General features: G+C 47.8%; 5 protein-coding genes across 5 annotated transcripts in view; 3 read left to right on the top strand and 2 right to left on the bottom strand.

Moving 5' to 3' along the window:
- The window catches only part of PTPMT1 (protein tyrosine phosphatase mitochondrial 1), a 9,633-nt gene extending 365 nt beyond the window's left edge, over positions 1-9,268 (top strand). The window contains exons 2-4 of the mRNA XM_077767286.1: positions 26-125; positions 7,431-7,622; positions 8,931-9,268. Coding sequence (XP_077623412.1) covers positions 26-125; positions 7,431-7,622; positions 8,931-9,089 — 451 coding nt within the window. The 3' untranslated portion in view covers positions 9,090-9,268. The remainder of the gene's footprint in view (positions 1-25; positions 126-7,430; positions 7,623-8,930) is intronic.
- Positions 9,269-9,622: 354 nt separating this feature from the next.
- KBTBD4 (kelch repeat and BTB domain containing 4) lies at positions 9,623-14,794 on the bottom strand. Its single transcript, XM_077767284.1, has 4 exons — positions 14,741-14,794; positions 13,169-13,786; positions 11,655-11,761; positions 9,623-11,225 (listed from the first exon to the last, which is right to left on the bottom strand). The coding sequence occupies exons 1-4, from the start codon at positions 14,757-14,759 to the stop codon at positions 10,365-10,367; spliced, it is 1,605 nt and encodes a 534-aa protein (XP_077623410.1). The 5' UTR covers positions 14,760-14,794; the 3' UTR covers positions 9,623-10,364.
- A 48-nt stretch (positions 14,795-14,842) lies between these two features.
- On the top strand, positions 14,843-20,029 carry NDUFS3 (NADH:ubiquinone oxidoreductase core subunit S3). The gene is made up of 7 exons (XM_077767285.1): positions 14,843-14,979; positions 15,083-15,148; positions 16,227-16,324; positions 16,545-16,694; positions 17,420-17,545; positions 17,680-17,799; positions 19,785-20,029. Exons 1-7 carry the CDS (start codon positions 14,901-14,903, stop codon positions 19,950-19,952), a joined length of 807 nt encoding a protein of 268 aa, XP_077623411.1. The 5' UTR covers positions 14,843-14,900; the 3' UTR covers positions 19,953-20,029.
- Positions 20,030-21,239: 1,210 nt separating this feature from the next.
- FAM180B (family with sequence similarity 180 member B) lies at positions 21,240-22,801 on the top strand. Its single transcript, XM_077767274.1, has 3 exons — positions 21,240-21,312; positions 22,135-22,205; positions 22,406-22,801. The coding sequence occupies exons 1-3, from the start codon at positions 21,240-21,242 to the stop codon at positions 22,799-22,801; spliced, it is 540 nt and encodes a 179-aa protein (XP_077623400.1).
- A 1,256-nt stretch (positions 22,802-24,057) lies between these two features.
- C1QTNF4 (C1q and TNF related 4) overlaps positions 24,058-24,421 on the bottom strand; it is a 1,224-nt gene continuing 860 nt past the window's right edge. The window contains exon 3 of the mRNA XM_077767473.1: positions 24,058-24,421. Coding sequence (XP_077623599.1) covers positions 24,058-24,421 — 364 coding nt within the window.

Genomic DNA, 24,421 nt, shown 5'->3' with positions numbered 1-24,421 from the left:
CGCGCCTCGGCGGCCCTTTCTGAGCCCTGTCTTTGCCTCGGCAGCTGGTGCAGGACGAGAACGTGCGCGGGGTGATCACCATGAACGAGGAGTATGAGACCCGGTTCCTCTGTAACTCCTCAAAGGTGAGGGGCCAGGAGCGGGGGCTCGGGCAGCTCCACCGCCACCCCGGCTCTGGGAGAGCGGGAGGAGGTTGGGGGAGAGCGAGCTGAGGATGCTCGTACCCCAGAGACACGTGCCCCAGGCGTTTTCGCCGCTTCAGGAGGAGGGTCTGGGCCTCTAAGCTTTAATGACCGCCGCTGGAGATAGAAACTAATTGTGAAAAAGAAACTGATAGGAAAGGCACTTACAAGTGAAATTGAGGGGCGTCTAGGTGGCTCAGTCCGGGAAGCCCGCCCCTCCTACCCTCCCCCGCTTCGGCTCAGGTCATGATCTCTTGTTAGTGAGTTGGAGCACTGAGAGGTGAGATGATTTATTTTAAGAAATATCAAATAAAAGCTGTGCTGTCTAATTACCAATAGGTTTACAACCTATTGGTAATTAACTCCCCCCTTAAAGAAATCTCCTTACAGGCTGCTGCCCATGGATAGACACCTGAAAACATGTGGAACATGATCTGCCTCAGACTCATAGCTGCCTTAATGTTTTTACTACCTAGGTTTACTAAAAGTCAAGTAGGCTTATGTTATCTCTGCTGCAATTTGTTGGTAAAAGACACTTAAAATGATGGTTAATTTTCAATCCAGACGAAGGTTTCTAAAAGTTAAAATTCTTCTAAGTACAGTTAAGACTAATGGAAATAAGGAAAGCAACTTTGTATGTAAAAGTAGGTATGTTAAAAAAAAAAAAAAGGAAATCCATTTTTGTTGGAGATAAAAGGAAAAAAAATAATTTGGTCCTGAAGGAGACTAGTAGTTTGGAAAGGAATGGCTTTGGACAAAATCTAAATGCAAAGGAAAGTTGTAGAAGGTTTGTGAAGGGAAATCTTTGGAAAGGAATTTTATGTGATCAGGACAGAGTAAAGTTAAAATGAATGGATTTTAAAAGTACTCTCATAGGAAATTAAAGTTGTCCCTTCTCTGATCTAAAAGTTCGGGAGGGTAGGGGCACCTGGGTGGCTCGGTCAGTTAAGCGTCCGACTTCAGCTCAGGTCATGATCTCACGGTTCGTGGGTTCGAGCCCCACATCGGGCTCTGTGCTGACAGCTAGCTGAGCCTAGAGCCTGCTTCGGATTCTGTGTCTCCCTCTCTTTCTGACCCTCCCCTGCTCATGCTGTCTCTATCTCTCTCTCAAAAATAAATAAAATAAAAATAACTAAATAAATAAAAGCTGGGGAGGGTCGCCTGGGTGGCTGTCATTTAAGCATCCCACTTCGACCTGGGCTAAGGTCATGATCTCACAGCTAGTGAGTTCGAGCCCTGCATCTGGCTCTGTGCTGACATCCTGAAGCCTGCTTCGGATTCTGTGTCTCCCTTTCTCTCTCTCTCTGCCTCTCCTCACTCACTCTCCGTCTCTCTGTCAAAAATAAACATAAACATAAAAAAAAAAAAAAGCTGGGGAAATGGTGGCAGTACTTGCTGCCGGCTTCCAAATGCTCTGCATTTATGTTGTTTCTGCAAGGCATATGAGGTATGGATGACTGTAATACACAAAGGGCTTTTACAGGGATACATGGGAGCCATTTTGCTAAACTTAGCTCAGTGTGTGTGACTTGTACTTGAAAACATGCACTTCTAGGAGTGCCTGGGTGGCTCAGTGGGTTAAGTGTCTGACTTTGGCTCAGGTCATGATCTCACAGTTCCTGAGTTTAAACTCCACGGTGCTGTCAGCACAGAGCCTGGAGCCTGCTTTGGATTCTGTGTCTCCCTCTTCCTCTGCCCCTTCCCCACTCATGTTCTCTCTCAAAAATAAACTTAAAACAAACCACATGCACAGAAACACAGAGAGGTACCACCATGATAAAATTACAAGTACTTTTTTCATTGCAATACTTAACACAGGTGAAAGAATAGGTAAACTTTCTAATGATCTGGATAAGTATATAGAGGCTTTTCAGAATATTAGGGTTTTTTTTTTTTTTTTTTTAGTTGACCTGGAAAGAAATAATGCTTTTGTTAAATCAAACTCCTAATGAGATAGAGAGGTGTGATGTTTTGGCAGCGGCTGAGAGATATGGGGATGGATCGACTCCTTAATTATCATGGGACTGGAGGTCCTATAGGGAGCTTTCAGTCCCTTACTGAGGTTCAGGCAGTTCCTCCCCAAGATCCTAATTGGGACTATGATAACCCCATTGGGGAATGGTATCGCTGCCACTTCCAAGAAATCAAAGGAGGTTGAAGGTTAAAATCTTAAATTATGCTAAATTAGCCACTATTTTACAGATAAAGGACGAGAGCCTGGTGGCCTTAGTGGAAAGGCTAAAGTTAAAAATACAGCTATCTCCTCTGCTACCCGCCCCCCAAAGCTGAGATGATTCTAAAGGACAGATTTGTCACTCAGTTGGCTTCCCAAGGTCCTGGCACCAAGTGCCATTTATGTGGCTATTCAGGGCGCTGGAAACAAGAATGTCCTCAGAGGGGGGAACAGAATTTGAAACCCCATGTGGAGACAGTCACTAGAAAATCTGAATGCCCTCGAGGACCTGAAGGGCGCAGTTAACCAGTGCCCCTGAAAGGAACCCATGGGACCTGAGGTTCTTCATGGTGGCTCCCCTGAACCATCTGTCTATTGGAAACCCAGAGCCTCAGGTAACTCTGGAAATAGAAGGAAAGCCAGTTGATTTCCTTCTTGACACTGGAGCCACCTTTTCTGTCCTTTCTACTCCTGGCCAACCATCCAAACGCAGCGTAACAGTTAGAAGTGTCTCCAGAAAACTTATGACTAAATTTTTCTCTCGGCCACCGGGGTGCTTATGGGGAGACTTTTTTGTCACATTTTTTTTAAAGCCAGAGAGCCCCACTCCCTTTCTAGAAAAAGACATTAAGACTTAATTAGGGACTATTGTGCTACTACCTCCAAGACAGATAAACAATTGCCTAAACTAGTAATCTGGAGATCGAAGATCGGTCTTTCCTTGAGGTAAAATTAAATACACCTCATAGAGTTGTTCCTATGGAAACTTGATGGCCAAAGGAAGATTTTGAAGATTGAGAACCAAAACCCAGTTCAAATGCTTAATTATTCTAAGCAACGATATCACAAGATCCAAATAAATATGGAAGAGGGAAGAAAAGCTTTAGTTAAAAAAACTTTTTTTTTTTTTTCCAGACAGGTCAGGGACTTTTTGGATGGCTACAGTGCATCTTTACCTCCCATGGTGTGAACTCCTCCCTAGGAGGTATTGCATTTGGAATATTAATGCTTGTTGATCTAATATTCTTTTTGTATGTCATTTGTAGAAGCTATTGCACATATGCCAGAAAAATAAGAAAAACTTGCTAGCCCAGACGTTCCAAATACCCTCCCATTATTTTGGATCTGGATTGACCTCTGAACCTGCCTTGATGTTGTATTCTTTTAGCAGGAAGCAGTTAAGATCAGTCATCAACGCAATTTCTAATGAGAGAAGTCATGTGTTGAAATGGGGGAACTATGATAGGAAAAGATGGGATTCAGTAGGCAGAGAGGGAAAGCTTGGGACCTGAGGTCCCTGGGTGGAAACGCACGCGCGCGCGCGCGCACACACACACACACACACACACACATTCACACACATTTTGGAAAAATGCTGGGAGCGTCCAACTACAGCAAACCCCCTCAGGGGTTAAGATTCCTCTTAAGAAACAAATGTCTGTGTCTAACGCCCAAAATAACCAAAAAATGAAAACAGAATCAACTTAAGAAAAAAGAGGAGGGATTATGAGAAACGAGAGGATTTATTTTCAGAGATACCAAATAAAAGCTGTGCTGTCTAGTTAACAATAGGTTTACAACCTATTGGAAATATGTACAAACCCCTCACCCTGGCAGAATGGAGTCCCAAACCCTTAGACCCTTCACTTCCTGGTTCTTCTTCCCCTTCTCCATTTCATGGACTTATTTTTCACGGGCTTTGCAATGAGCATGTGCCAAAGAACTGAAGTCTCGGGGCGCCTGGGTGGCTTAGTCGGTTAAGCGTCCGACTTTCGCTTAGGTCATGATCTCGCGGTTCGTGGGTTCGAGCCCCGCATCGGGCTCTGTGCTGACTGCCAGCTCAGAGCCTGGAGCCTGTTTCAGTCTGTGACTCCCTCTCTCTCTGACCCTCCCCCGCTCACGCTGTCTCTCTCTCTCCTAGAAATAAATAAAAAATATTAAAAAAAAAAAACAAAGAACTGAAGTCTCTGTGTCACCTCAAGGAACATATGTTTATTCCAGTCAGTCTACTTTTTGGCTTTACATGGGCATACGTGACTTCCAGGTAAAACTAACCTCTGTAGTACTCAGCCAATGAGAAATCAGGGGAGGGACTTCATGTTAGGAGGTAAATTGCCTACTGTAACTGCCCCAAGTGTGCCTGTCCATCAGACACCTGCTCTTGCAAGAATGTTGATTAAAGCCTGCTTCACTGTGCTCCGGGTCTCTGCATCCCTCCTTTGATTGGGTTAGTGGGCTTATTTCTCATAGAGTGCCACATAGGGCTCTGCGCTGATGGTGCAGAGTTGGCTTGGGATACTCTCACTCTCGAAATAAATAACTAAACATATATATACATGTGTATATATATGTGTATGTGTATATATATACATATAAAGTAGAATTGACAAAGTCTGACTACTCCTTTGTACACAAAGGTATTTTTCATTTCAGTAACTCAAGTCAGTAACCAAACCAAAAGGCAACTTCTCTATGGCTTGCTGATTTCATTCATTCAACACTTACTCAGCACTAAGGTCAGGCATTGTCTTAGGCATTCAAGATGAAGGCCCTATAAACTGTAAGAAAAGCCACCCTCAGCCCCCAAGAGTAATTTATCATAAAACAACCCATTGGAAAATTGCATAAGGTTCATTTGGCATTGATGGGATTTTTATTCGTATGTTACAATATAGTGGACTCCAAAGAATTGTCGGAAAAGAGTGCACCTAAAACATAATTTTCATTGTTTGAATGCTTGTTTGTGGAACTTTCCCCAAAGGTTATTAGACACTGTGCTGCTTTTATATAAAGATGTTGCCCTGTCTTTATAGTGTTTGCCATCTATTAGCACTTTTTTCCCTTTGTTTACTGTAGATACAGCCTGAAGAAGATGCTGTTATTTCAACTGCTTGGTTTTTTTTGGGTAACCTTAAAAACGGACTCACATTTAAAATGCATTGATTAGTGATGACATACTTTTTTAAAGTTTATTTTGAGAGAGCATGGGAGGGTCAGAGAGAGAGAGAAAAAGAGAGAATCCCAAGTGGGATCCACACTGTGAGTGCAGAGCCCATCATGGCTCAGCTCACAAACGGTGAAATCATGACCTGAGCAGAAATCAAGAGCCCAACACTTAACTGACTGAGCCATCCAGGCACCCTGATGACATAGATTTTTAAGAAATGGACAACAGTTCCTTGTATTTCCTAAAGTACTTTGCTACAAGGCCTCAGCAATTATTAGCCAAAATGGTAAATGTTCCTTAGTGTGATCATTCCTGTAGAACAAGAGTCACAAAAAGTGCTTGGTCTCTGGGTGTGAGGCATTGACACTTGTATGATGCAGCTATATTATCCAACTAGCCTAGAGGAAAAAAACCTTCAAGGCAGTGATTTACATTTTTTAATAAGCCTAAATATTATCTGGCAGTCTTGTTAAAATAGCAGATTCCTAGGTACAACCCCCCAGAAATTATGACTCGGGAACTTTAGGGTGGGGTCCAAGAATGTGAATATTTCACAAGCTTCCTAGGTATATCTGGTATAATTGATGCAAAGCCGCATGCTGCAAAACTGCTGTTTTTGGTTAATTTCATGAGCAGTATAAAATATTGGCCTTCACTCAGTCATAGTGTTTGGTTCCAGCTAGACAGATTAATAATGGTTAGCTGGAGCCTATCTGGACTTTTTTTTTTAAAGATTTTATTTTTTAAATAATCTCTATGCCTAAGGTGTGGCTAAAGATCAAGAATCACATGCTCAAAAAAAAAAATTAAAAAAAAAAAAAGGGGGCACCTGGGTGGCTTAGTTGGTTAAGCGGCCGACTTTCACTTAGGTCATGATCTCATGGTTAGTGGGTTCAAGCCCTGCGTCGGGCTCTGTGCTGACTGACAGCTCAGAGCCTGGAGCCTGTTTCAGTCTGTGACTCCCTCTCTCTCTGACCCTCCCCTGCTCACGCTGTCTCTCTCTCTCTCCAAGAAATAAATAAAACATTAAAAAAAAAAATTTTAAAAAGAATCACATGCTCTACTTACTGAGCCAGCCAGGCACCTCCCTATCTGGAGTTTTAAGACAAAAATTAAAATAAATAAATTAAATAGCCTGATAATACCAGAGGGCATATTTCCCCTACTGCTTATTCTTTTCTTCTTCTGAAGCGATAATACTGCACTAATAAAGGTAGGTACGTTATTTTAATTTTAAAATGGTAACTCTGTTTTATACCATGTAATCTCAAAAAAAAAAAAAAAAGTGGTAAAAAGAAGACTTACCAACAGAGAAATAGAAAGCTCTTGCAGAATATAGTAAGTAGCCCAATCCTCCAGCTAGGTCACTGCATGGGTGCCAAGGTTATGCAAAAAGTTACACAACTTTTGTAGATGAATTTTATACAGCTAATCCTTTGCAGCTAAAGATTCAAATACCCAACGGTACTTTCAGAATATTTTAGGGGCCTGGGTGGCTCACTTGGTTAAGCATCCGACTCTTGATTTCAACTCAGGTCTTGATCTCACGGTTTTGTGAGTTCAAGCCCTGTGCGCTAACTGTAGTGGAGCCTGCTTGGGATTCTCCCTCTCTCTTTCTCTCTGCCCCTCCCCTGTTCATGTTCTTGTCTCAAAATAAATCAAGTTAAAATTTTAAAAAATTTGGGGCGCCTGGGTGGCTCAGTCAGTTAAGCGTCCAACTTCGGCTCAGGTCGACAGAATCCGAAGCAGGCTCCAGGCTGTGAGCTAGCTGTCAGCACAGAGCCCGACGCGCGGCTCAAACCCACGAACCGTGAGATCATGACCTGAGCCGAAGTCGGACGCTTAACTGACTGAGCCACCCAGGCGCCCCAAAATTTTCTTCTTAATCTTGGACATAATTCTAACTCAGTAGCACAGCTGTTGTTTGATGACAGACCAACCGTGCGGGTCACCATTTTAAAGGTATCACTGTAAGAAGTTTCTTGTTTAAAAAACAGTGAACGGTGTATTCACACTGTCATAAACTCTGAAGTTTCCTTGATTTGCTGCTTCTTAGGAGCCTATATTCATAGCACTCATATCAGACTTCTTTCATTCTCTTTTTTTTTGCTGGTGTACCTGGTTCCAGGAGTGGAAGAATCTAGGAGTCGAGCAGCTGCGACTCAGCACAATAGACATGACTGGAGTCCCAACCTTGGCTAACCTCCAGAAAGGAGTCCAGTTTGCTCTCAAGTACCAGTCGCTGGGCCAGTGTGTCTACGTGCATTGTAAGGCTGGGCGCTCTAGAAGTGCCACTATGGTGGCAGCGTATCTGATTCAGGTAGGAAAGGTCTTTCTGGACTGGTCTGTTTACAGCATATTTCTAGAACTTCAGTAGCATGGTCTACTGGCAGGCCTTGCTAGAAGGAGCCATGTCCCCAATTTCAGGCTGTTGGGAGGTGGAAAGCACCTGAATTTTGCAGATAGGCTGAATAGAAAAAAACCTCCGGCTTTGCCACCTACCAGATGTGTGACCTTAGGCAAAAGTGTCTTCCCCTCTCTGATGTGGTTTCCTCAAACTAAATGTGTTATGAAGTTTGAACCAGAAAGTAAATCAAGCAGGGATCTACAGCAGGCACTCAAAAAATGGAGTTGCAAAAGATATTAACACCAGTAAAAGGCTAAAGCACTTTTTATAAATAGCATTCAGGAAATCCAGTACTATAGATAGTAGTGCTGATCACTTACAGCTCTATGGTACTCAAGATTTCTTCCAAGTATTTCAGAATAAAGTTCTGGACGTTTGTTTCTAGAAACAGAGGATCCAATGGAATTTTGTCTATCCCTTTATGATTGGCAGGTGTGATGCTTTTAAGAGTATTTATAGGCAGATACTCTTTAGTCCATTACTACCCGTTATACATCCCCCAACTTGACTCATTTCCATTACCTATCTGGCCTCTGTAGAGCATTTATTAAGGTATGGGGCTCGTTTAAGGAAATGTACAGATAACAGGCCTGGCTCTGAGTTACTGTGGACCAGTAAGTACATGATTTAACAGTATTAAAGCTTTGATCATTCAGACTGTATTTACTGGAAATGGGCTCTCAGGAGGATATTTTGGCCTGAGTGGGAATTGACCCAGAGGGCTTGAAATCTGTTTCTTTGTTGAGTTCTAAACCAATATGTATCCTTAGGACACAAAGATGACCCTCCTACTAAATCTAAAAATTGCTCTTTTCCTAGGCATGGTGACAAGTTACATAAAAAACATCTACCATGTACTCTCTCCAGGAAACTTATAACCAAGAGCCCAGCTCCCAAAGGACATCTAATAGGCCTATGCCGGCTTGAAATAGGATCTCAGCTTTGCATGTTCAGCCTTCTTTCTTCAGGGTTTGGCAGAGCAAGAATTGGGTAGAAAGACTGACTTGACTTCCCAGCCTATTACAAGTATTGTGGGACTAGCTGGCTGAGGGGGTAAAAGTGCCCCCCCCCATTTGTAATAGATGGGGCATGGTTTTTAACTCCCCCCAAAATGGGGTTTTTAAAATAATGAAATGCTAAGAGCCCTTTAGCATCTGTTATTAAGTCAAGAACACCTTAACACCTCCTTTCTTTCTCTGATTTCCCAATCCTGTACTTCAGGTATACAACTGGAGTCCAGAGGAGGCTGTAAGAGCCATCAGCAAGATCCGGTCACACATCCGCATCAGACCTGGCCAGCTGGAAGTTCTCAAAGACTTCCACAAGGAGATTACTGCAGGGGCAGCAAAGAATGAGACTTACCACACATCACAGACGTGAAATACACAGATTAGGAAGAACTCAAGACAACCGTGCTCGCTACAGAACCAGATAGTTAAACAGGACCAACGGGACTAAAGCCCAGACTTGACAAAGCAGAAATGTGCTAAGTAATGGATAATTTTACTCCCTTTGTCTCGTTTCCCGTTCCTGAAGTAACACTGTTGTGTGCCAAGAGAGATTTAGTGTGGCTTCAACTCAGCGGCTAAGGGGATATGGGAGGAGGGTCTTTGTTTTCTTGAATAGGGTCAAAGAACTCTGTTGTGTATCTAACGCTGTGACTAATGATTCTTAGCCCAGCTCAAAGACATCTAACACTAGGAAAAGAGAGGAGAAGTACTCAGCTCAGGCTCTGCCACTGTCAGACCCCAGGTCACTGGCTCCACAGGGTTCTCTTCCCTTTTGGAGCAGTGATCCTGGATGCAGAAAAGGAGGTATGGAATCCAATCAGCACTGCCGCTCAGAAATGTGTGGGTTTGCAATCAGTTTTCCTTAGGAAGTCAATCCTTCAGAATTCAAAACAGACACACATATCCCTTCAAAAACTTTTATTTGTATCAACAGTTCCTAGGTCTTAGCTTATCTTAAGAGCTTTTAAAAGAGTAGAGACCTTATATATTTAAGTTTGAAAAAAGTTTCTGCTATTAATCAGAAATAATCCTTTCTACTTCTTTCTGGCTTACCCCTTGGACTAAGCCAAAAATAAAACCATATTGTAGGTTTCCTGACAGAGAGATGAGAACACAATAGACACAAGTCCTGAATTCTAGAGTTGACTCTTGCTGGTGAAGGACGCCTTCAGCTTAGAGCATTCTCCCAACCAAAGCCTGAAGGAAAACTCTAACACTTAATTCTTTGTGGAAAAATTACCAACTACCCACTTTGCAGGCTATAGAAAAAAGGAAGATGGGGCACCTTTCCTTCTGTCCTGGGATCAGAGGTGCTTCTACTTAACACTGATCAGGTCAGGTAAAGAGGGGAGGCTGTGCCTATGATCTGAGTAAAGGCTTGCTCTGTGAGGCACAGGATTACCAGGGGACAGCAGAGGACAGGCTGGCCTACCCTCAGTTCAAGCAGCCAGCTCAACAGCAGCGGTCTAAAAAGCCCCAAATGGAACTCCCCTGTGGGTTCAGGAGGGACTGAGGGGCCGCCCTTTCTAACATGTACCAAAAAAATAACATAGTACTCTGATCAGGGCCCCAGAGACTTTGAATTTGGATGGCAGGTGCTAGAAACGGGGAGGGCAAAAGTCAGCTGCTCCTCCCCCCTGCAGCCTTAGGCCAACACAAACTGCAAATTAGTGAGCAGCACCTTAATGCCTCTGGTGACAGTTATAGCTGAGGTGGCAGGGTCAAGCTTGTAGGTGTTGGCATCTCCCTTTTTATATCGGTCCCGGAAAACATAGATGCTCCCATTACAGCTGGCAATCTTCCAGAGGGATGGGGCAGAGCTCCAGGCCTCAGGAAGGCAAAGCCGGGTAAAGCTGTCTAGCAGGGGATTGTAGCACACCAGGGAGTCCCCTTCAGCCACGATGAACACCAGATCCTTATGCACAGCTGCGTGCATGCGGCCTGCGAAGGGCAGAACATAGGGCTTCACATGGCATTTGTCTGTCTCTGTGTCAAAGCACTGGATGAGTCGGGAAGGCTTGGTAAAGAAGTCCAGGTCATTCTCCTCCCCCCCTAGTAAGTAGATGATCCCGTTAAGGTTGGCACCAGCGGCCCCTGACACAGCCACCTCTAGCTGGGTTGTCTCTGTCCAGACATTATCACCTACCCGATAATAGATAACTGCATTGGAGAGGGTATCCTGCAGGGTCTTGCCACCCAATGAATATATGGCATCTTTCCCGGGCACAGACACCAGGGTGTGCTGGAGCCGGTCCCGGGGCAAAGGTGCACACCATTCCCAGTCCACAGTGGCATTGTTGCACTTCCACATGCGCCGTGGGATGGACCCTCCCACCACGTATAAGTCTCCACCATGCTTGCAGGCTGCAGTGATCTGGTGGCACAAGCTGTTTTGGCCACTTACACTGATTGAGTCATCTTCTGCACAGTGTAAGGACACAGCCAACGAGTGGGTACGAGATGACTCTTTCCCGATCAGGTAAATGTGCACATTCTCCCCGATCTCCTAGTGGCAAAATTAAAGTTATAGATGACATCTATCAGTTCTAGGCCAAGGCTCACTGAGACACAGACCTAACAGTTCTGGACCACACATGTGTACCCTGCTCTAACCCACTGCTTCCCTCTAGTTACTATGTGCCATCCTAACTCTCATATTTCAGGCATTTGATGCTGGGGCAGAGACTCTGTGGCTCTCATCCTGAGCTGGTGCTTTAGAAAAACGGTGCTTAGGATTAATGCAATGGTGAAAGTAGTTCTTTAAAGGAACCTGGTGGACCTCAGAGGCTAGTGGTTTCTAGGCACATGCACACATCCTCCTCCCCAGTTCTTCACCATAATCGCCAGATATCAGAGAAGCCAGAAGCCAGAGCAGTAGATGGCTGGAATGTATGGATATTATGGTGTCCCAACCCTAATGTGAAATCTGTCTTACCTTCAAGCTAGTTCTGAGTGACTCTGCAAAAGCCTCTCTTTCTTCTTTATTAAAATTGATCCAGGCTTCTATTGCCTCCGTTGGGTTCTGAGAACATGGAACACCATCTGCGAGAGCCAGAGAAAAGGCATGGTCAATGGCAATCCAACAATCCAAGAGGGAAATTTAGAGCCAGTGGCTTTAAAGATATAAACCATTTTGTTAGACTACCGCCGTGTGTGTGTGTGTGTGTGTGTGTGTGTGTGTGTGTGTGTTTGTGTGTAAGAAATTAACCTATATTACACTGTTTCTTTTAATAAGAATGGATGGCTTGATACACTCACATTTGCCACAGAAGCAGGCTACAGGCTGCAGAGCTCACACGTAGAGTAGAGCATACCTCACCAGCAGGGTCAGGATTGTATATCTGGAGTTGGCGCATCACTTAAAGAGTTTGTTATGTAAGGGCCCCTGGGTAGCCTAGTTGGTTAAGCCTCCGACTCTTGGTTTTGGTTCAGGTCGTGATCTCAGTTTCTGGGATCAAGCCCCGCCTTGGGCTCTGCTGTCAGTGTGGAGCCTGCTTGGGATTCTCTCTATTTCTGTCTCTCTCAATAAACTTTTAAAAAATAAGCTTTTTTTTTTTTTTAAATAATTTTATTTACTTATTTTGAGAGAGAGCCTGCACAGCCTGATGCAGGGCCTGAACTCATGAACCTCAAGATCATGACCTGAGCCAAAACCAAGAGTTTGAGGCTTAACCGACTGGGCCACCCAGGCACACCACCACCCCCACCCCCCACCCCCAAAAGCTTTTTTAAACACAGTTTCTTACATAACTACCTTGACTTATCAATTTACTTAGGTAACTAGTCCCACAAGTACATGCAAAATGCAGGACAGATGAGAACAATTATACACAAAAGATACCAGAGTATAAATACAAACAGCTCCTCACTACATTTTGAGGGTGAGCACTGCTTTTTTTCTGATTCAACACCTGTATATAGACCCTTGAAAAACATGGGTTTGAACTACGTGGGTCCACTTACATGCGGGTTTTATTCAATAAATACAGTACAGTATTGTAAATGTATTTTCCCTTATTTTCCTAATAACAATTTTCTCTAACCTTACTGTAAGAACACAGTGCATTACATATAAAATATGTGTTATCTGTTTTTGCTATTGACAATGCTTCTGGTCAACAAAGCTATTTGTAAAGTTTTGGGGGAGTCAAAAGTTACATGTGGAATTTTGTGCAGAGGTTGGCAATCCTAATCCCCACATTGTTCAGGGGTTAACTGTATACTGCAAAGTACTGCTTTTATTTTCCAGGTTTCTTCCCCTAGAAGGGATTGCCTGTGACAGCAGCTAAATCTCAGCTCAATCTCTCAGAAGGTATCTAAATTCCTACCAGGAATAATCATGTAAATGAACACCAGAAAGCCTAAAGGCTCCTTTCACCTGAACTAGAACATCCCCTAAACATCACACCCAAGTAGCTGAGTAAGATGTGCCCCTCTCCCTCAACTTACCCGAGATGATATCAGTGAGCAGGTGGTGGGGCAGGTGGAGAAATTCCTCTGTGCTCTGCAGCTGGGCCAGGTGGGCCTTGGCACAGTGTTTGGCGGCAGTGTACAGCTCAGGATCACTGTGCCTATCTGCCAGCCACATCACCTGAAGGCAGTTCCCCACCTGCACCGTGCGGGCCAAAAACCGAGAACATTCCTCAAAGAGAGACGTCAGCTGATACATGTCTGACACCTCATAAATTTCCTGCAGCTCTTCAGCTCGAAGTTTCACAGTCCCATGGTAGATATAATCAACCAGGAGCTGGAAAACAGACTCACTGACATCCTGTAGTACAATTACCCGGTTGTGAGCCTCCTTCAGGTTGGAAGTGAACATGGACCGGAAAAAGCAGCTCTGAGCTGAGAGGACCAGCCGGTGGAGCTGAAACTCCCGGCCTTCCACCGAAATGGTGACATCAGCAAAGAGCTCTTCCTCCAGACACAGTTTCATGATGCCCTGAGCCACACGGCCCGAGTGTGATCGATCTTTGAAAGTGTAGTTCACAAAGTAGTTTTCATCCATGGATGCTCCAGCCTCCTCTGGGGATTCCATGGCAGCCAACTTCTCTCTCTGCCAGCTGTCTGCAAAGCAATACCCCCCTGAGTATTGGGGAATCCACAGTCTAGGAATCCAACTGTTCAACTTAGGGAGGGAGAAGATAAAAGTGAGAACAAAGTGGGCCAAGATTGGCGTTAGTCCTGGCCCTAATGCCATCTCAGAAGCTCTCCTTCAACCAAAGTTGGGTTCATTCTCCTACAGTGGCACTCCATCCCTAATGAAATCAATAAAATGTCTGACTCCAGGTTTCTCCGTAAAAACAAACAAACAAACAACCCAGAATATTCCTTTCCATGATGTAATAAAAACCTTGGTATTTAGCTCAACACATGAAAGCAAGCGACTGGAGGAAGTCTATGATATTAAAAGCATGGCAAAAAGCCTTACTAACCAAATGACTATTGGGCATAAGAATAGTGAGGCTCTGGGCAGCAAGAACCCAACAAAATAGACCCCAGCGACCTTGTGGCCAAGGCCCCTCTTCTCCCACGTGCATGGAGTTCAGGCCTTCCAATATGAGGCTTGGCCTGGGACATGTTAGCCACACATTTTCTCTTTTCTGAGCTTCTCCCCCGCACTTCGCCGCCCGCCCTCATGACTTCCCGAGTCTGTTCCAGAACTCCAGACGAAGCGCGGCCGTCCCCAGCAAGGGGCACTAGTAGGCCCATCGGCAAGTGCTGTGTCCCCGCTCCACCTGGAGTCGCCTGGGAAACGGTCGCCGGGGAAACCACTCTACTCTCACCCTTCCCCTAGATCCCCTCCACGCCCCCTCCCGGCCACGCCCGCCGGCCCTCGTCAAAAGCTTAGCTCAGGGAGAGGGGGAGGGGTGTGGAATGTGGAACCCAAGCCCCTGCCCTTTCCCCTCCTCTCATCCCTCCGGTTCTTTAGGGTCCTCGCCTTCTCTACAATCTCTGCCACAACAAACTACGGTCACATTCACCTCACGGTTTCCCCACCTGCCTGCCTCGGTTTCTCACCTGCTTTCCCTCCTTTCATTCCGAAGCCTGGAATCCGGAACCTCTGCTTCCAGCCCCGCGTCCGCCCGGAAGAAAATCAGATGCACGCTTCCGCTTCCGGTCCGTGCCCTTGGGGTTCCGTGTCCTGTTGGTCTTCGCTGCCTGATCTGCATCCTGGAACATGGCCGCGGCGGTGGCGGCGGCGGCTGCGGCGAGGGGATGCTGGCGTGGTCTCGTAGGGTCCGTGGCCCTGGCCAGGGGTGAGCAGGGGGCAGCCGGCTGAGGCCCGGGGCGGGAGCGGAGGCGCGCTTGGCGCAGGGAGCCTATCAGGCCTCACTCTTTGCTTTTCGTTTTTCCGTACAGTGGCTGGGCGACCCTCGGTGCTGTTGCTGCCGGTGAGGAGGGAAAGCGCCGCGGCCGACACGCGCCGTATGTGTGGGCCGGGCCCTTCATTCTTTTGGTCAGATATTTGCCCTTGCTAAGGGATGCCCTTCCCTGCGTCCTTGGCAAATCTCTGCTGTGGAGACATGACTGCAGTGGTCCTCACTACAAACAGAATCGAATTCTCCCTGTGCCCTTTTATCTCCCTGTTACGGCCTTGATTGACCCTTGTCCATTTCCGTGATTCCTTTTCCCTCCGATTAAACTGTCAGCTCTTTGAGAGTAGGAAACATAACGTTTGGGTCTCAGAGCCATTATGATAGTGTTGCACATTTATTGTTTGTTGTGCGCCAAGCACCTAGATAAGCGATTTAGCGAATGATCTTCCTCAGTCAATAGGACAGTCTTATGAGGTAGATAGCACTGTGCTCTTCCTACGACAGATTTGCAAACAATCCAGAGAAGCAGCTTACCCAGGGCCACAGCACTAGCGAGTGACAGAGCAGGCCTGTCTGCTGCCAGTCAGACAACACTTAACCATGATGTGTGGAGTCTATGATGTGTGGGTACTCATGGTTTAGGGTTGCATGAACGAGTGTATGAGGATATATTACAAATCAACATAAGCAGATTGGGAGTCCACAGACCTGGTATTTCCCCTTTCTGGCCCTCAGTTACCTCCTCAATGGGGGAAAAAGGGTTTCAACTAGATAATCTGGAAGGACTCTTCGCCCTGAAGTTCTTAGCGTGAGAGCCTGCTGTGAGCAAGGTGCTAAGGGGTTACAGAAAAGCAGAAATTCTGGTTCCCACTCTGGTAAAAGAATTGAGACATGCTGCTTTAACAAAAATGCAAACACTGGGAAGGGAGAACCAGGGGGTAGCTCTGAGAAGAGGCAAACACCCCAACTGCAGTAATAAGGAGAGTCTTTGTGGACTCTATAGGTGACATTTTCCCTAAGTTTTCATCAATTCCTATTCTCTGGAATAGAATTCCACTCTCACCTTCCTCAAGATTCTGCAGGGAGCCCTGCTGGGAGACAATACCCCTTACAGACCCAGGAGGTCTGAATGCAGGCATGGCTGCTACCTTCTCCATTACTTTGTTAAATATGCTTTCTCTTTCCAGCCACGGTCAGACCACGGAATGATGTAGCCCACAAGCAGCTCTCAGCGTTTGGAGAGTATGTGGCTGAAATCCTGCCCAAGTATGTCCAACAAGTTCAGGTAATATTCACAATTATTGTTTGGTCATGGGTCAAGAAAGAACCACGTTCTTAGGGCATGCAAGAGTAGGCAGTCTGGTATCAAAGAAACCAAAGTCTCCTCTACCCCACCTTGGACTTCTTTCTCTGCCTTAAACCAGGAGACTCCTGCTAAAGTTAGCTGCTCTCTCAATAGCTCTTCCCCCCCCCCCCCGCCCCACCTTCCCTTTCCATCCCTGCAGGTATCTTGCTTCAATGAGTTAGAGATCTGTATCCATCCTGATGGAGTCATCCCAGTGCTGACTTTCCTCAGGGATCACACCAACGCACAGTTCAAATCCTTGGCTGACTTGACAGCAGTGGACATCCCCACCCGGCAAAATCGGTTTGAGGTCAGGAGATTTGGGAAGGTTTGAGGAGTAAAGGAAAGGAAAAGGACAGACAAGTTTTAGGATGACAGCTATCAGTGGGAACCATGGTCCTCTTCAGTTTCCGTTTGGGTCAAACAATACAACACAGCAGTTAAACTGGGGCCTCAGATTAGACAGACCTCAACTTTGAATTCTAGCTCTGCCACTAACAGGCTATTTTGTTTAGTGACTTCAGGCATTTTGTTTAGTCTTTTTAAGCTTTAGATTTCTTATGTGCAAAATACATTAGAAACCGTCCTTACCTTATAGAGTGGCTGTGAGGGTGAAATGAGATCGTACAGGTAGATTGCCAGTGTGCAGCAAGTTCTCCATACGTTTAGCTGTTGATATTTACTGATCATCTACTGTTGGCCAGACCCTGGGATCGTGGGAGAAGTAACACCCAAAACCTGCCCTCAAGGAGTCCCCCACGCTCTAGGGAGGGTGAAGGACACATAAAGAGCTTACTGTAATGACATGTAATACATGGGATGTTAGATGTTATGAGAATGCAGGAGAGGCTCTCAGTCCTGTATGGGAGGCTTCTTTGAAGGGAGAGAGAATGTGCTGAATCTTAATGGATTGGACCAAGAGATCAGGAATTAAGCTTTCTAAGGATTGTGGCTAGGAATAACATGAGTAAAGGTAGGCATGCTGCCATGATAAGCTATCATGTCTGGCCTTCCAGCTCCTTCTGTTCTCTGTAGATTGTTTATAACCTGCTCTCTCTGCGCTTCAACTCCCGGATCCGTGTGAAGACCTATACAGATGAGCTGACGCCTGTTGAGTCCATTGTTCCTGTGTATAAGGCAGCTAACTGGTATGAGAGGGAGGTGAGTTTCTGGACATAGTGGACCCTGCCTCTGGACCAGAGTTGCAGAATTAGTTGAAACAACTGCCTGCAGTGCATCCTTACCCATGTGTTGGCCACGATCGACTCAGTTGCCTGAGGGTCTCTTTTTTCTAGATCTGGGACATGTTTGGAGTTTTCTTTGCTAACCATCCTGACCTAAGAAGGATCCTGACAGACTATGGCTTTGAGGGACATCCCTTCCGGAAAGACTTTCCCCTATCTGGTTATGTTGAGGTAGGAGGAACCTTGGAACTGGGGCAGTTGGCCTCCGGGAAAGACTGGCAGGGAACCTGGGGTGTCCGGGGCATGGCAGGAAATATGGTCTGTGAATTGTGATTTAAGAGCATAGGCTCTCAGTCAAACCCTAGCTCCACTTTTGTAATCTGGGGACTGTTACTCAATTTCTCTATGACAGTTTTCTCATCTGTAAAACAGGAACAACAGTACTTACTAAGATTTACAGTGAGCTAGGGGCGCCTGGGTGGCTCAGCCAGTGAGGCATCCAACTTGGGCTCAGGTCATGATCTTGCAGTTTGTGACTTCAAGCCCCTGCTTTGGGCGAGTTCAAGCCCTGCTTTAAGCTCCGCACTGTCTCTCGCTCCCCCCCGCCTGCATCTCATGGTATTCTCTCTCTGTCTCTGCCCCTCGCTCACTCGAGTGCACTCTGTGTCAAAAATAAATGAATAAATTTAAAAAGTAATAATAATAAAAAATATTATTATATACATTATTTATAATAAATAAGTAAAAACCTACTTAAAAGACTTACATTGAGCTAAATGATGTGGTGTATTGTAATTACTCAGTTGATATTAGCCATTATTGTAATAATCATTTTAATGACAAAGGCAAACTTGAGGACACACTTTGTCCACAGGTCTGAAAGTGGAGGATCATTTTACCCTGCCCTGGAACTCTGAGAAGGCAGCTAAGCGGGCAGACGCTAAACATTTAGCCCTTGAGAATAGTCAGAGGCAGGACTAGTAACATGTGACTACAAGGGCCTTATGAAGAATTTCAGTGCTTTGCTTTACCACCCTTGTGCTAAAGATTGTTTATGAGCCGGAAGATGGCCATTGCATACAAACATACATGTCATTTTGTAGCAAAGTAACTTTTTAGAAATGCTGAGGTAGTGGCAGTCCACTCCTCTTCTGTACCCACATGTGCCAGCTTTCTTTGTGTTTTGCGTGGTCCCATTTCCTTCTCAAGCTATTTCTGGTCAGGGCTCCTTCCCTCTCTTCTTATTTTCACTGTCTGGCCTCCCTTACCTGATTTGCCTCTTTACCTGTTTGTCTTTACCCAACTGATCCTCCAGACAAGAAAAGCCATGCCAGGGGCACCTGGGTGGCTCAGTCGGTTGAGGGTCCAGCTTCGGCTCACATCACAATATCATGGTCCATGGGTTCGAGCCCCACATCCGGCTTTGTGCTGACAGCTCAGAGCCTGGAGCCCGCTTCGGATTCTGTGTCTCCTCCCCTCTACCCCTTCCCCATTCCCTTGTGTGTGTGTGTCTCTCTCTCTCAAATGAATAAATATTAAAAGAAAGAAAGAAAGAAAAAGGGAACAGCCACGCCAAATTTATTGCCTTGCATCTTGATAGTGATGGTGCCAAAGCCACATGATCTGAACTTGAGTGCTTGCCAATTTAGGTTTACTCTTTTTCAGCCACTGACTTGCTCCCTACTCCCTGGCAAGTGCTTATAAGCATTTCCTTCCAAGAGTGGATGGGCGAACAAAGACAGTTGTGCTGTGGAAGCAGCTCAGAGCTTATGACGTGGGGATGGTGAGCAGGGGAGCCTGACTAGGTGATGGCAGGCCACTTTAGACTGTGGTTGAGGGGCTCCTGGGTGGCTCAGTCGGTTGAGCATCCGACTTCGGCTCAGGTCATGATCTCACAGTTCGTGGGTTCGAGCCCCACATTGGGCTCTGTGCGGACAGCTTAGAGCCTGAAGCCTGTCTTCGGATTCTGTGTCTCCCTCTTTCTCTGACCCTCCCCTGCTCATGCTCTCTCTTAAAAATAAATAAAACATTTAAAAAGTTAAAAAAAATAGACTGTGGTTGGGATGTGATGTGATTGGTAATGTGAGCAGTCAAGGACAGGTAAGTAAAGAGGCTGGCGAAGTCCTCCATAGCCTTGGGGAAGTAGACTCCTTAGCAGCTTAGCAGCTCTGAACAGGGTCTTCCTCAGTACTTAAGCCTGCCTTTCTCTTCTGCAGTTACGCTATGATGATGAGGTGAAGCGGGTCGTGGCTGAGCCAGTGGAGTTGGCCCAGGAGTTCCGCAAGTTTGACCTGAACAGCCCTTGGGAGGCTTTCCCTGCCTATCGCCAGCCCCCTGAGAGTCTCAAGCTTGAAGCTGGAGACAAGAAACCTGAAACCAAGTAACTCCAGGGAAGGCCTGTGGATACTGGAAAAGGCTTATCTATACTAAGTGTCTCTGTAAATAAAATCCTTAGACTAACCACTTCTTGTGTGCTTTTGGGTAGAAGTGAAGCCTGACTTGGGAAAGGGGAGATTCAGCAGGGGGTTTTCTCTCCTCTTAAAGAGACTGCCAAACCAGGAGTCTCTTTTTTAATGGGACTAAATAGTGCAGTTGGAGTCACGGTGACCTGCAGGCCTGGATATACTTCTGAGGGAGGGTTCTGGAGCTGAAATGGAAAGTTCTCATGGTCCATAGGGCTTAGGATGGGTGTGGCGTAGCATCTCCTAAAAACTGGAGGGCCCTTAAGAACTACATGAGAAAACCCCTCATCACAGCCAACTATCTGGTGGCAGCTGATGGATGGAGCAGCCTCAGTGGAACCAGGGAGACTCCCACCCACCCTCATCTCATCTAAACATCCATAGCGTTTCATGAGCCACGACTCATTTTTGAGTCTTGAACCCTGAAACCTTGCAATCTAACAGCCCATCATATTTGGGCTAAGGTAATCTTCCTAGGCTCTAGCCAGAGCTGAGAATGTTGTAAACAAGTAAAAGAGGTCCCAGGACTGGTGCAAAAGATTCACAGAAGCGGCAGCTCTATCTTCCAGGGACGGGACTCCCTACCCCAGCCAGCCTGGGGTCTGTTTGGCTGGTGGCTAAGCACCTGAGTTGCAAGTGCTCGGCCCTGCCTGTGCATGGGACCACCCGAACAGCCCGCCATGCCACTGGAAGACCAGTGCAGTTGCAGGACCAAGCTCTGCAGCTGATGCTTTTGGCTGCTGAGGGGCTCCCTGGAGGCTGGGCTGGGCCCGGTTGGGTGTTAGAGCCTGAGCTCAGCTGCAGGATGCTTTGGGGGTGAGGACAGATAGTAAGGTAGTGTTAAAGTGCTGGGCTTTCTCCTACCTCTTGGGAGGGCCAAGCTAGAGCTGTTTGCTACCAAGCACTGTTTTTCTATTAACTAAGCATCCCGCCCATCTGGGCAGGAATAGGCTGAGGGCTTGACAAGCAGGGAGCCAGGCTCCTACTGCCAACAACTTAAGATCCCACATTTCCATGGGATGGAAAGGTCCTGGGAAGTCAGAGCCAGCCCCTCCCTGTTTAGCATTGAAGGCTGACACGCAAAATAGGGAACGCCTGAGCAGCCTGCAGTGGAAAGTTGGAGCTGTGGTGTGTGGCAAGCGGATGCAGAAGCAGAGAGCAGCTGGGGAGAGAAAGACTCAGAGGACGTGGTGGGGCACAGCTAGGACGATGCAGTTCCTGGACTGGCTAATAGTAGCCATTTGCCTTCTCCCTGGGGTAACTACAACCCAGCACTATCCAGGTACCAGGGCTTTAGGGTCGGGTGGATGGGAACCAAGGAAGGCTGCCAGCTGACAGCAATTAAAGTTGGTTCTTTCTGAACCTAGCAGGTCCTAGGAACTGGGCATAGTGGGTACCAGACTGACCTGTGCAGCAGGCGGTAATGGTCTGGGCGCCAACCCCAGAACCAGAAAGGTCCAAGTGAAATGAAGGGAGGTAGTCCTAGTGCCCTCAGTGCCAGTCCTGGACAGAGCTGGGCACTGGCCTTATCCTAGATGTGCAAAGCAGGACCTCTGGACCTGCCCGGGGCTTGAGACAATCATTCTAAGGGCTGGGCAGCAGACCAGAGATGAAGGAAGCTGCAGCAGACAACCTGCCTTGCCTGGCTTCCCTGGCTTCCACATGAGCACTACTGAGAAGCAAGGAAGGAGTAGGTTCTTCCAAAGGGGGTCCTCGACCTCTGGGGAGAGTTACTGGCACTGTTTTAGATCACACTGTCCCAGATGATTATAGGGAGGGGAAGTGGGAAGTGAAGTGTCTTGTGACCAGTGGTCTGGAGCTCTTTGCCAAGGGAACTGTAGAAGTTCAAGGAGGAGTCCTGGACACTTGCCGAGGTGGTATCTGGGTTTGGGATGATGATTTTGGGATCACAAGACTTATGCCTGGGAGGGAGAATGCCAATGTGCATGTGTCTGTAAGGGAAGGGGGACATGGGATGGCATTCCTACTCTTTTGTAGATAGAACTTCTTGGCATCCCTACCAAGGAGCTAAGGGGCACTTCTGGGAGGCTGGGGTGTTCAGGGTGGAACTTGGCAGGGACCTGACTCCTTTCTGCTGCCCCAGGGCAGCCCATGGACAGAGCCAGCGTGGGAGGTGGCCTGCAGGAGCCAGAGGCCCCGGAAGTGATGTTTGAGGTCTTTCCTCCAGCCTGGGATATGGGGGTGGGAATGTCCAGAGGTCCCTAAGCTCAGGGTTGGGAAGGGGGATGTCTTAGGCTGGGCCTGCTGGGGGAGGGGGGCCACCCAGCATGAGTCCTACTGCCTGCTTATGCTCCCCCCGCCCTGCCCTCCCCACTCCCGGCTCCAGCCCACCCCTTACATGGCTCCCCTTGCAGCTGCTTTGGGCTGGGCTGGAGCTGGATGTCATAGGGCAGCTGCACATCCAGGACGAGGAACTGGCGTCCACACGCCCAGGCCGCCGACTCAGGCTCCTCCTGCAGCACCACGTGCCCAGGGACTTGGAGGGTGCTAAGCAGCGGCTGCGGCAGTTCCAGGACCTGCGGAAAGGGCCTCCTCTTAGCCCTTGGGACTTTGAACACCTGCTCCTCACAAGCCTGTCCTGTGTCTACCGGCTCCATAAGGCTAGTGAGGCTGAGGAAAGAGGTCTCTGGGCCCAGGTCTTCACACTGCTGGCACAGGAAACACTCTGGGACCTATGCAAGGGCTTCTGCCCCCAGGGGCAGCCCCCTTCTCTGGGGCCCTGGGCCTTGATCCTTGACCCTGTTCCCTGACCCTCCCCAACTCCTCCCCCATGCCAGACCCACCCTGGGCAGTGGCTTCCATCTGGCACCTAGTTCTTTCCACTGTGTTCAGGTCTCTGGCCTTGGATCGTACCCTAGAACCCAGTTTACCTCTCCCCCATTTTCCTCCCTGAGCCCTGGCAGGCTAAGAGCCTGGTCTCAGGCAGCAGGCACAGACTTGCGGGGGTGTGTGTGTGTGTGTGTGTGTGTGTGTGTGTGTGTTGGGTCAGGGTTGCGAAGTGTTCAAGAGATGCTGAAAAAGAAGCTGCCCCCAAGAAGACCAAGTTAGATGCTCCAACTCCTACCCTGGCAGTCTGTAACAAGTCCTGTGGAATCTACAGGGACCCTGTGAATGCTCAGCACCCGGTCCTAATTTAGATACCCCCTTTTAAGTCCATCGATGCTGTGGAGTCCCTGAGCCCCAAGTTCCCCGTTTGGACTAGCATAGACTGGACATCTTCAGTTCCGCCCGTTGGAGAAGGAGTGGAGGAAAGCAGGTGGAGGAACCTTACCTTTTCTGGAGGGGGCGGGTGGAGACAGGGAAGAGGATGTTTTCTGGTCCATCTCAACAAGGCTCAAATGAACACCTCAGAGTGGGGAGTGAGGCTGGGAGGGCAGAGGCAAGCTGAGGCTGGCTGCTGTAGTCCTGATCCTGTGTAGCTGCCCCATTAAACGTTCTGTTCTGACCTCCTGTGTCCTTCCATGCCAGAGTAAGTTGTTTACCCTTGTCCTGGGCAAATCACCCTCCCTGTCCTGGGAAGGCAGAAGTTGGGGTAACTAGATATCAACCCATTCCACATGCTCTGCTAGAAGGAGGAATGTTCTGTTCCCTTGAATCCCATCCTCCCAGAAAGATAGCAGGGTGTGGCCCCTTGTCACCAGAAGGAACCAGCCAGACCCTAAGAATGACGTCGTAGGTCAGTGGGGAGGAGTTACAAGGACTGACTGTAAAGGGATTTGAAGAGGAGCCCCAAGGGGTCGGGTGGGTAGGGTTCAGTTCAATCAAATTCCCATCTCCTCGCCCTCCCGGGGCCTGACCAAATCCTGCCTTCTGCCCTCCGACCCCCACCCCCGTCTGCAGTAGTCAGGGCCTTCCCGTCCCGCCAGCCCGAGACCACAGCGTCGCAGACAAGACAGAGCGCAGGACCCCGGGCAGACAGGCGCCGGCGCAGGCCCACTTTATTGGCACAGTCAGCCACACTGGGCGGGCCGTCATGCTCGCGCCGGCGGGGTCGTTCCGGCTACGGCTACGGCCCGGCACGCACGCCCCAGGCCGCGTCTGGGCTCCTCTCCCGGTCGAGGCTCAGAGCTCCGGGGGCCCGAGGCCCGGCGNGGTCGGGGTACACCAGGAAGCCGGAGAAGGTGATGTACTTGCCGTGGTTGCTGTAGGCGCCGTAGCCGTCGTGGTCGTGGCTGAGCAGCCAGACGGCGTCGCCGCGCCGCAGCGCCAGCATCACGCTCTGGCTCTGCATCTCGCGGCGCCGCGACGCGCCGTCGTCGTAAATCATGGCCTGCACCTCGTCGCGGTTCTTCATCAGCTTCACGGACAGCGTCTTGCGCGGCAGCTTGCCCAACGTGAAGGAGAAGAAGTAGGCGCCCGGCAGGCGGCAG

Source organism: Crocuta crocuta, unplaced genomic scaffold (genome assembly GCF_008692635.1).
Source record: "Crocuta crocuta isolate KB4526 unplaced genomic scaffold, BGI_CrCroc_1.0 scaffold330, whole genome shotgun sequence".
Taxonomy (NCBI): domain Eukaryota; kingdom Metazoa; phylum Chordata; class Mammalia; order Carnivora; family Hyaenidae; genus Crocuta; species Crocuta crocuta.
Note: the sequence above shows the minus strand (reverse complement) of the source record. Positions and strands in the feature narration are given on the sequence as shown.

Excerpts from the sequence above, each read along its gene's own strand:
- KBTBD4 (XM_077767284.1), bottom strand. Across the intron at positions 11,762-13,168 it reads GCTCACTGATATCATCTCGG|ATGGTGTTCCATGTTCTCAG; the intron begins GTAAGTTGAGGG and ends TGGCTCTCGCAG. Across the intron at positions 11,226-11,654 it reads CACTCAGAACTAGCTTGAAG|GAGATCGGGGAGAATGTGCA; the intron begins GTAAGACAGATT and ends TTTTGCCACTAG.
- NDUFS3 (XM_077767285.1), top strand. The coding sequence starts at position 14,901 with ATGGCCGCGGCGGTGGCGGCGGCGGCTGCGGCGAGGGGATGCTGGCGT. Across the intron at positions 14,980-15,082 it reads GTCCGTGGCCCTGGCCAGGG|TGGCTGGGCGACCCTCGGTG; the intron begins GTGAGCAGGGGG and ends TTTTCCGTACAG. Across the intron at positions 15,149-16,226 it reads CGCCGCGGCCGACACGCGCC|CCACGGTCAGACCACGGAAT; the intron begins GTATGTGTGGGC and ends TTCTCTTTCCAG.
- FAM180B (XM_077767274.1), top strand. The coding sequence starts at position 21,240 with ATGCAGTTCCTGGACTGGCTAATAGTAGCCATTTGCCTTCTCCCTGGG. Across the intron at positions 21,313-22,134 it reads TACAACCCAGCACTATCCAG|GGCAGCCCATGGACAGAGCC; the intron begins GTACCAGGGCTT and ends CTGCTGCCCCAG. Across the intron at positions 22,206-22,405 it reads CCCCGGAAGTGATGTTTGAG|CTGCTTTGGGCTGGGCTGGA; the intron begins GTCTTTCCTCCA and ends CTCCCCTTGCAG.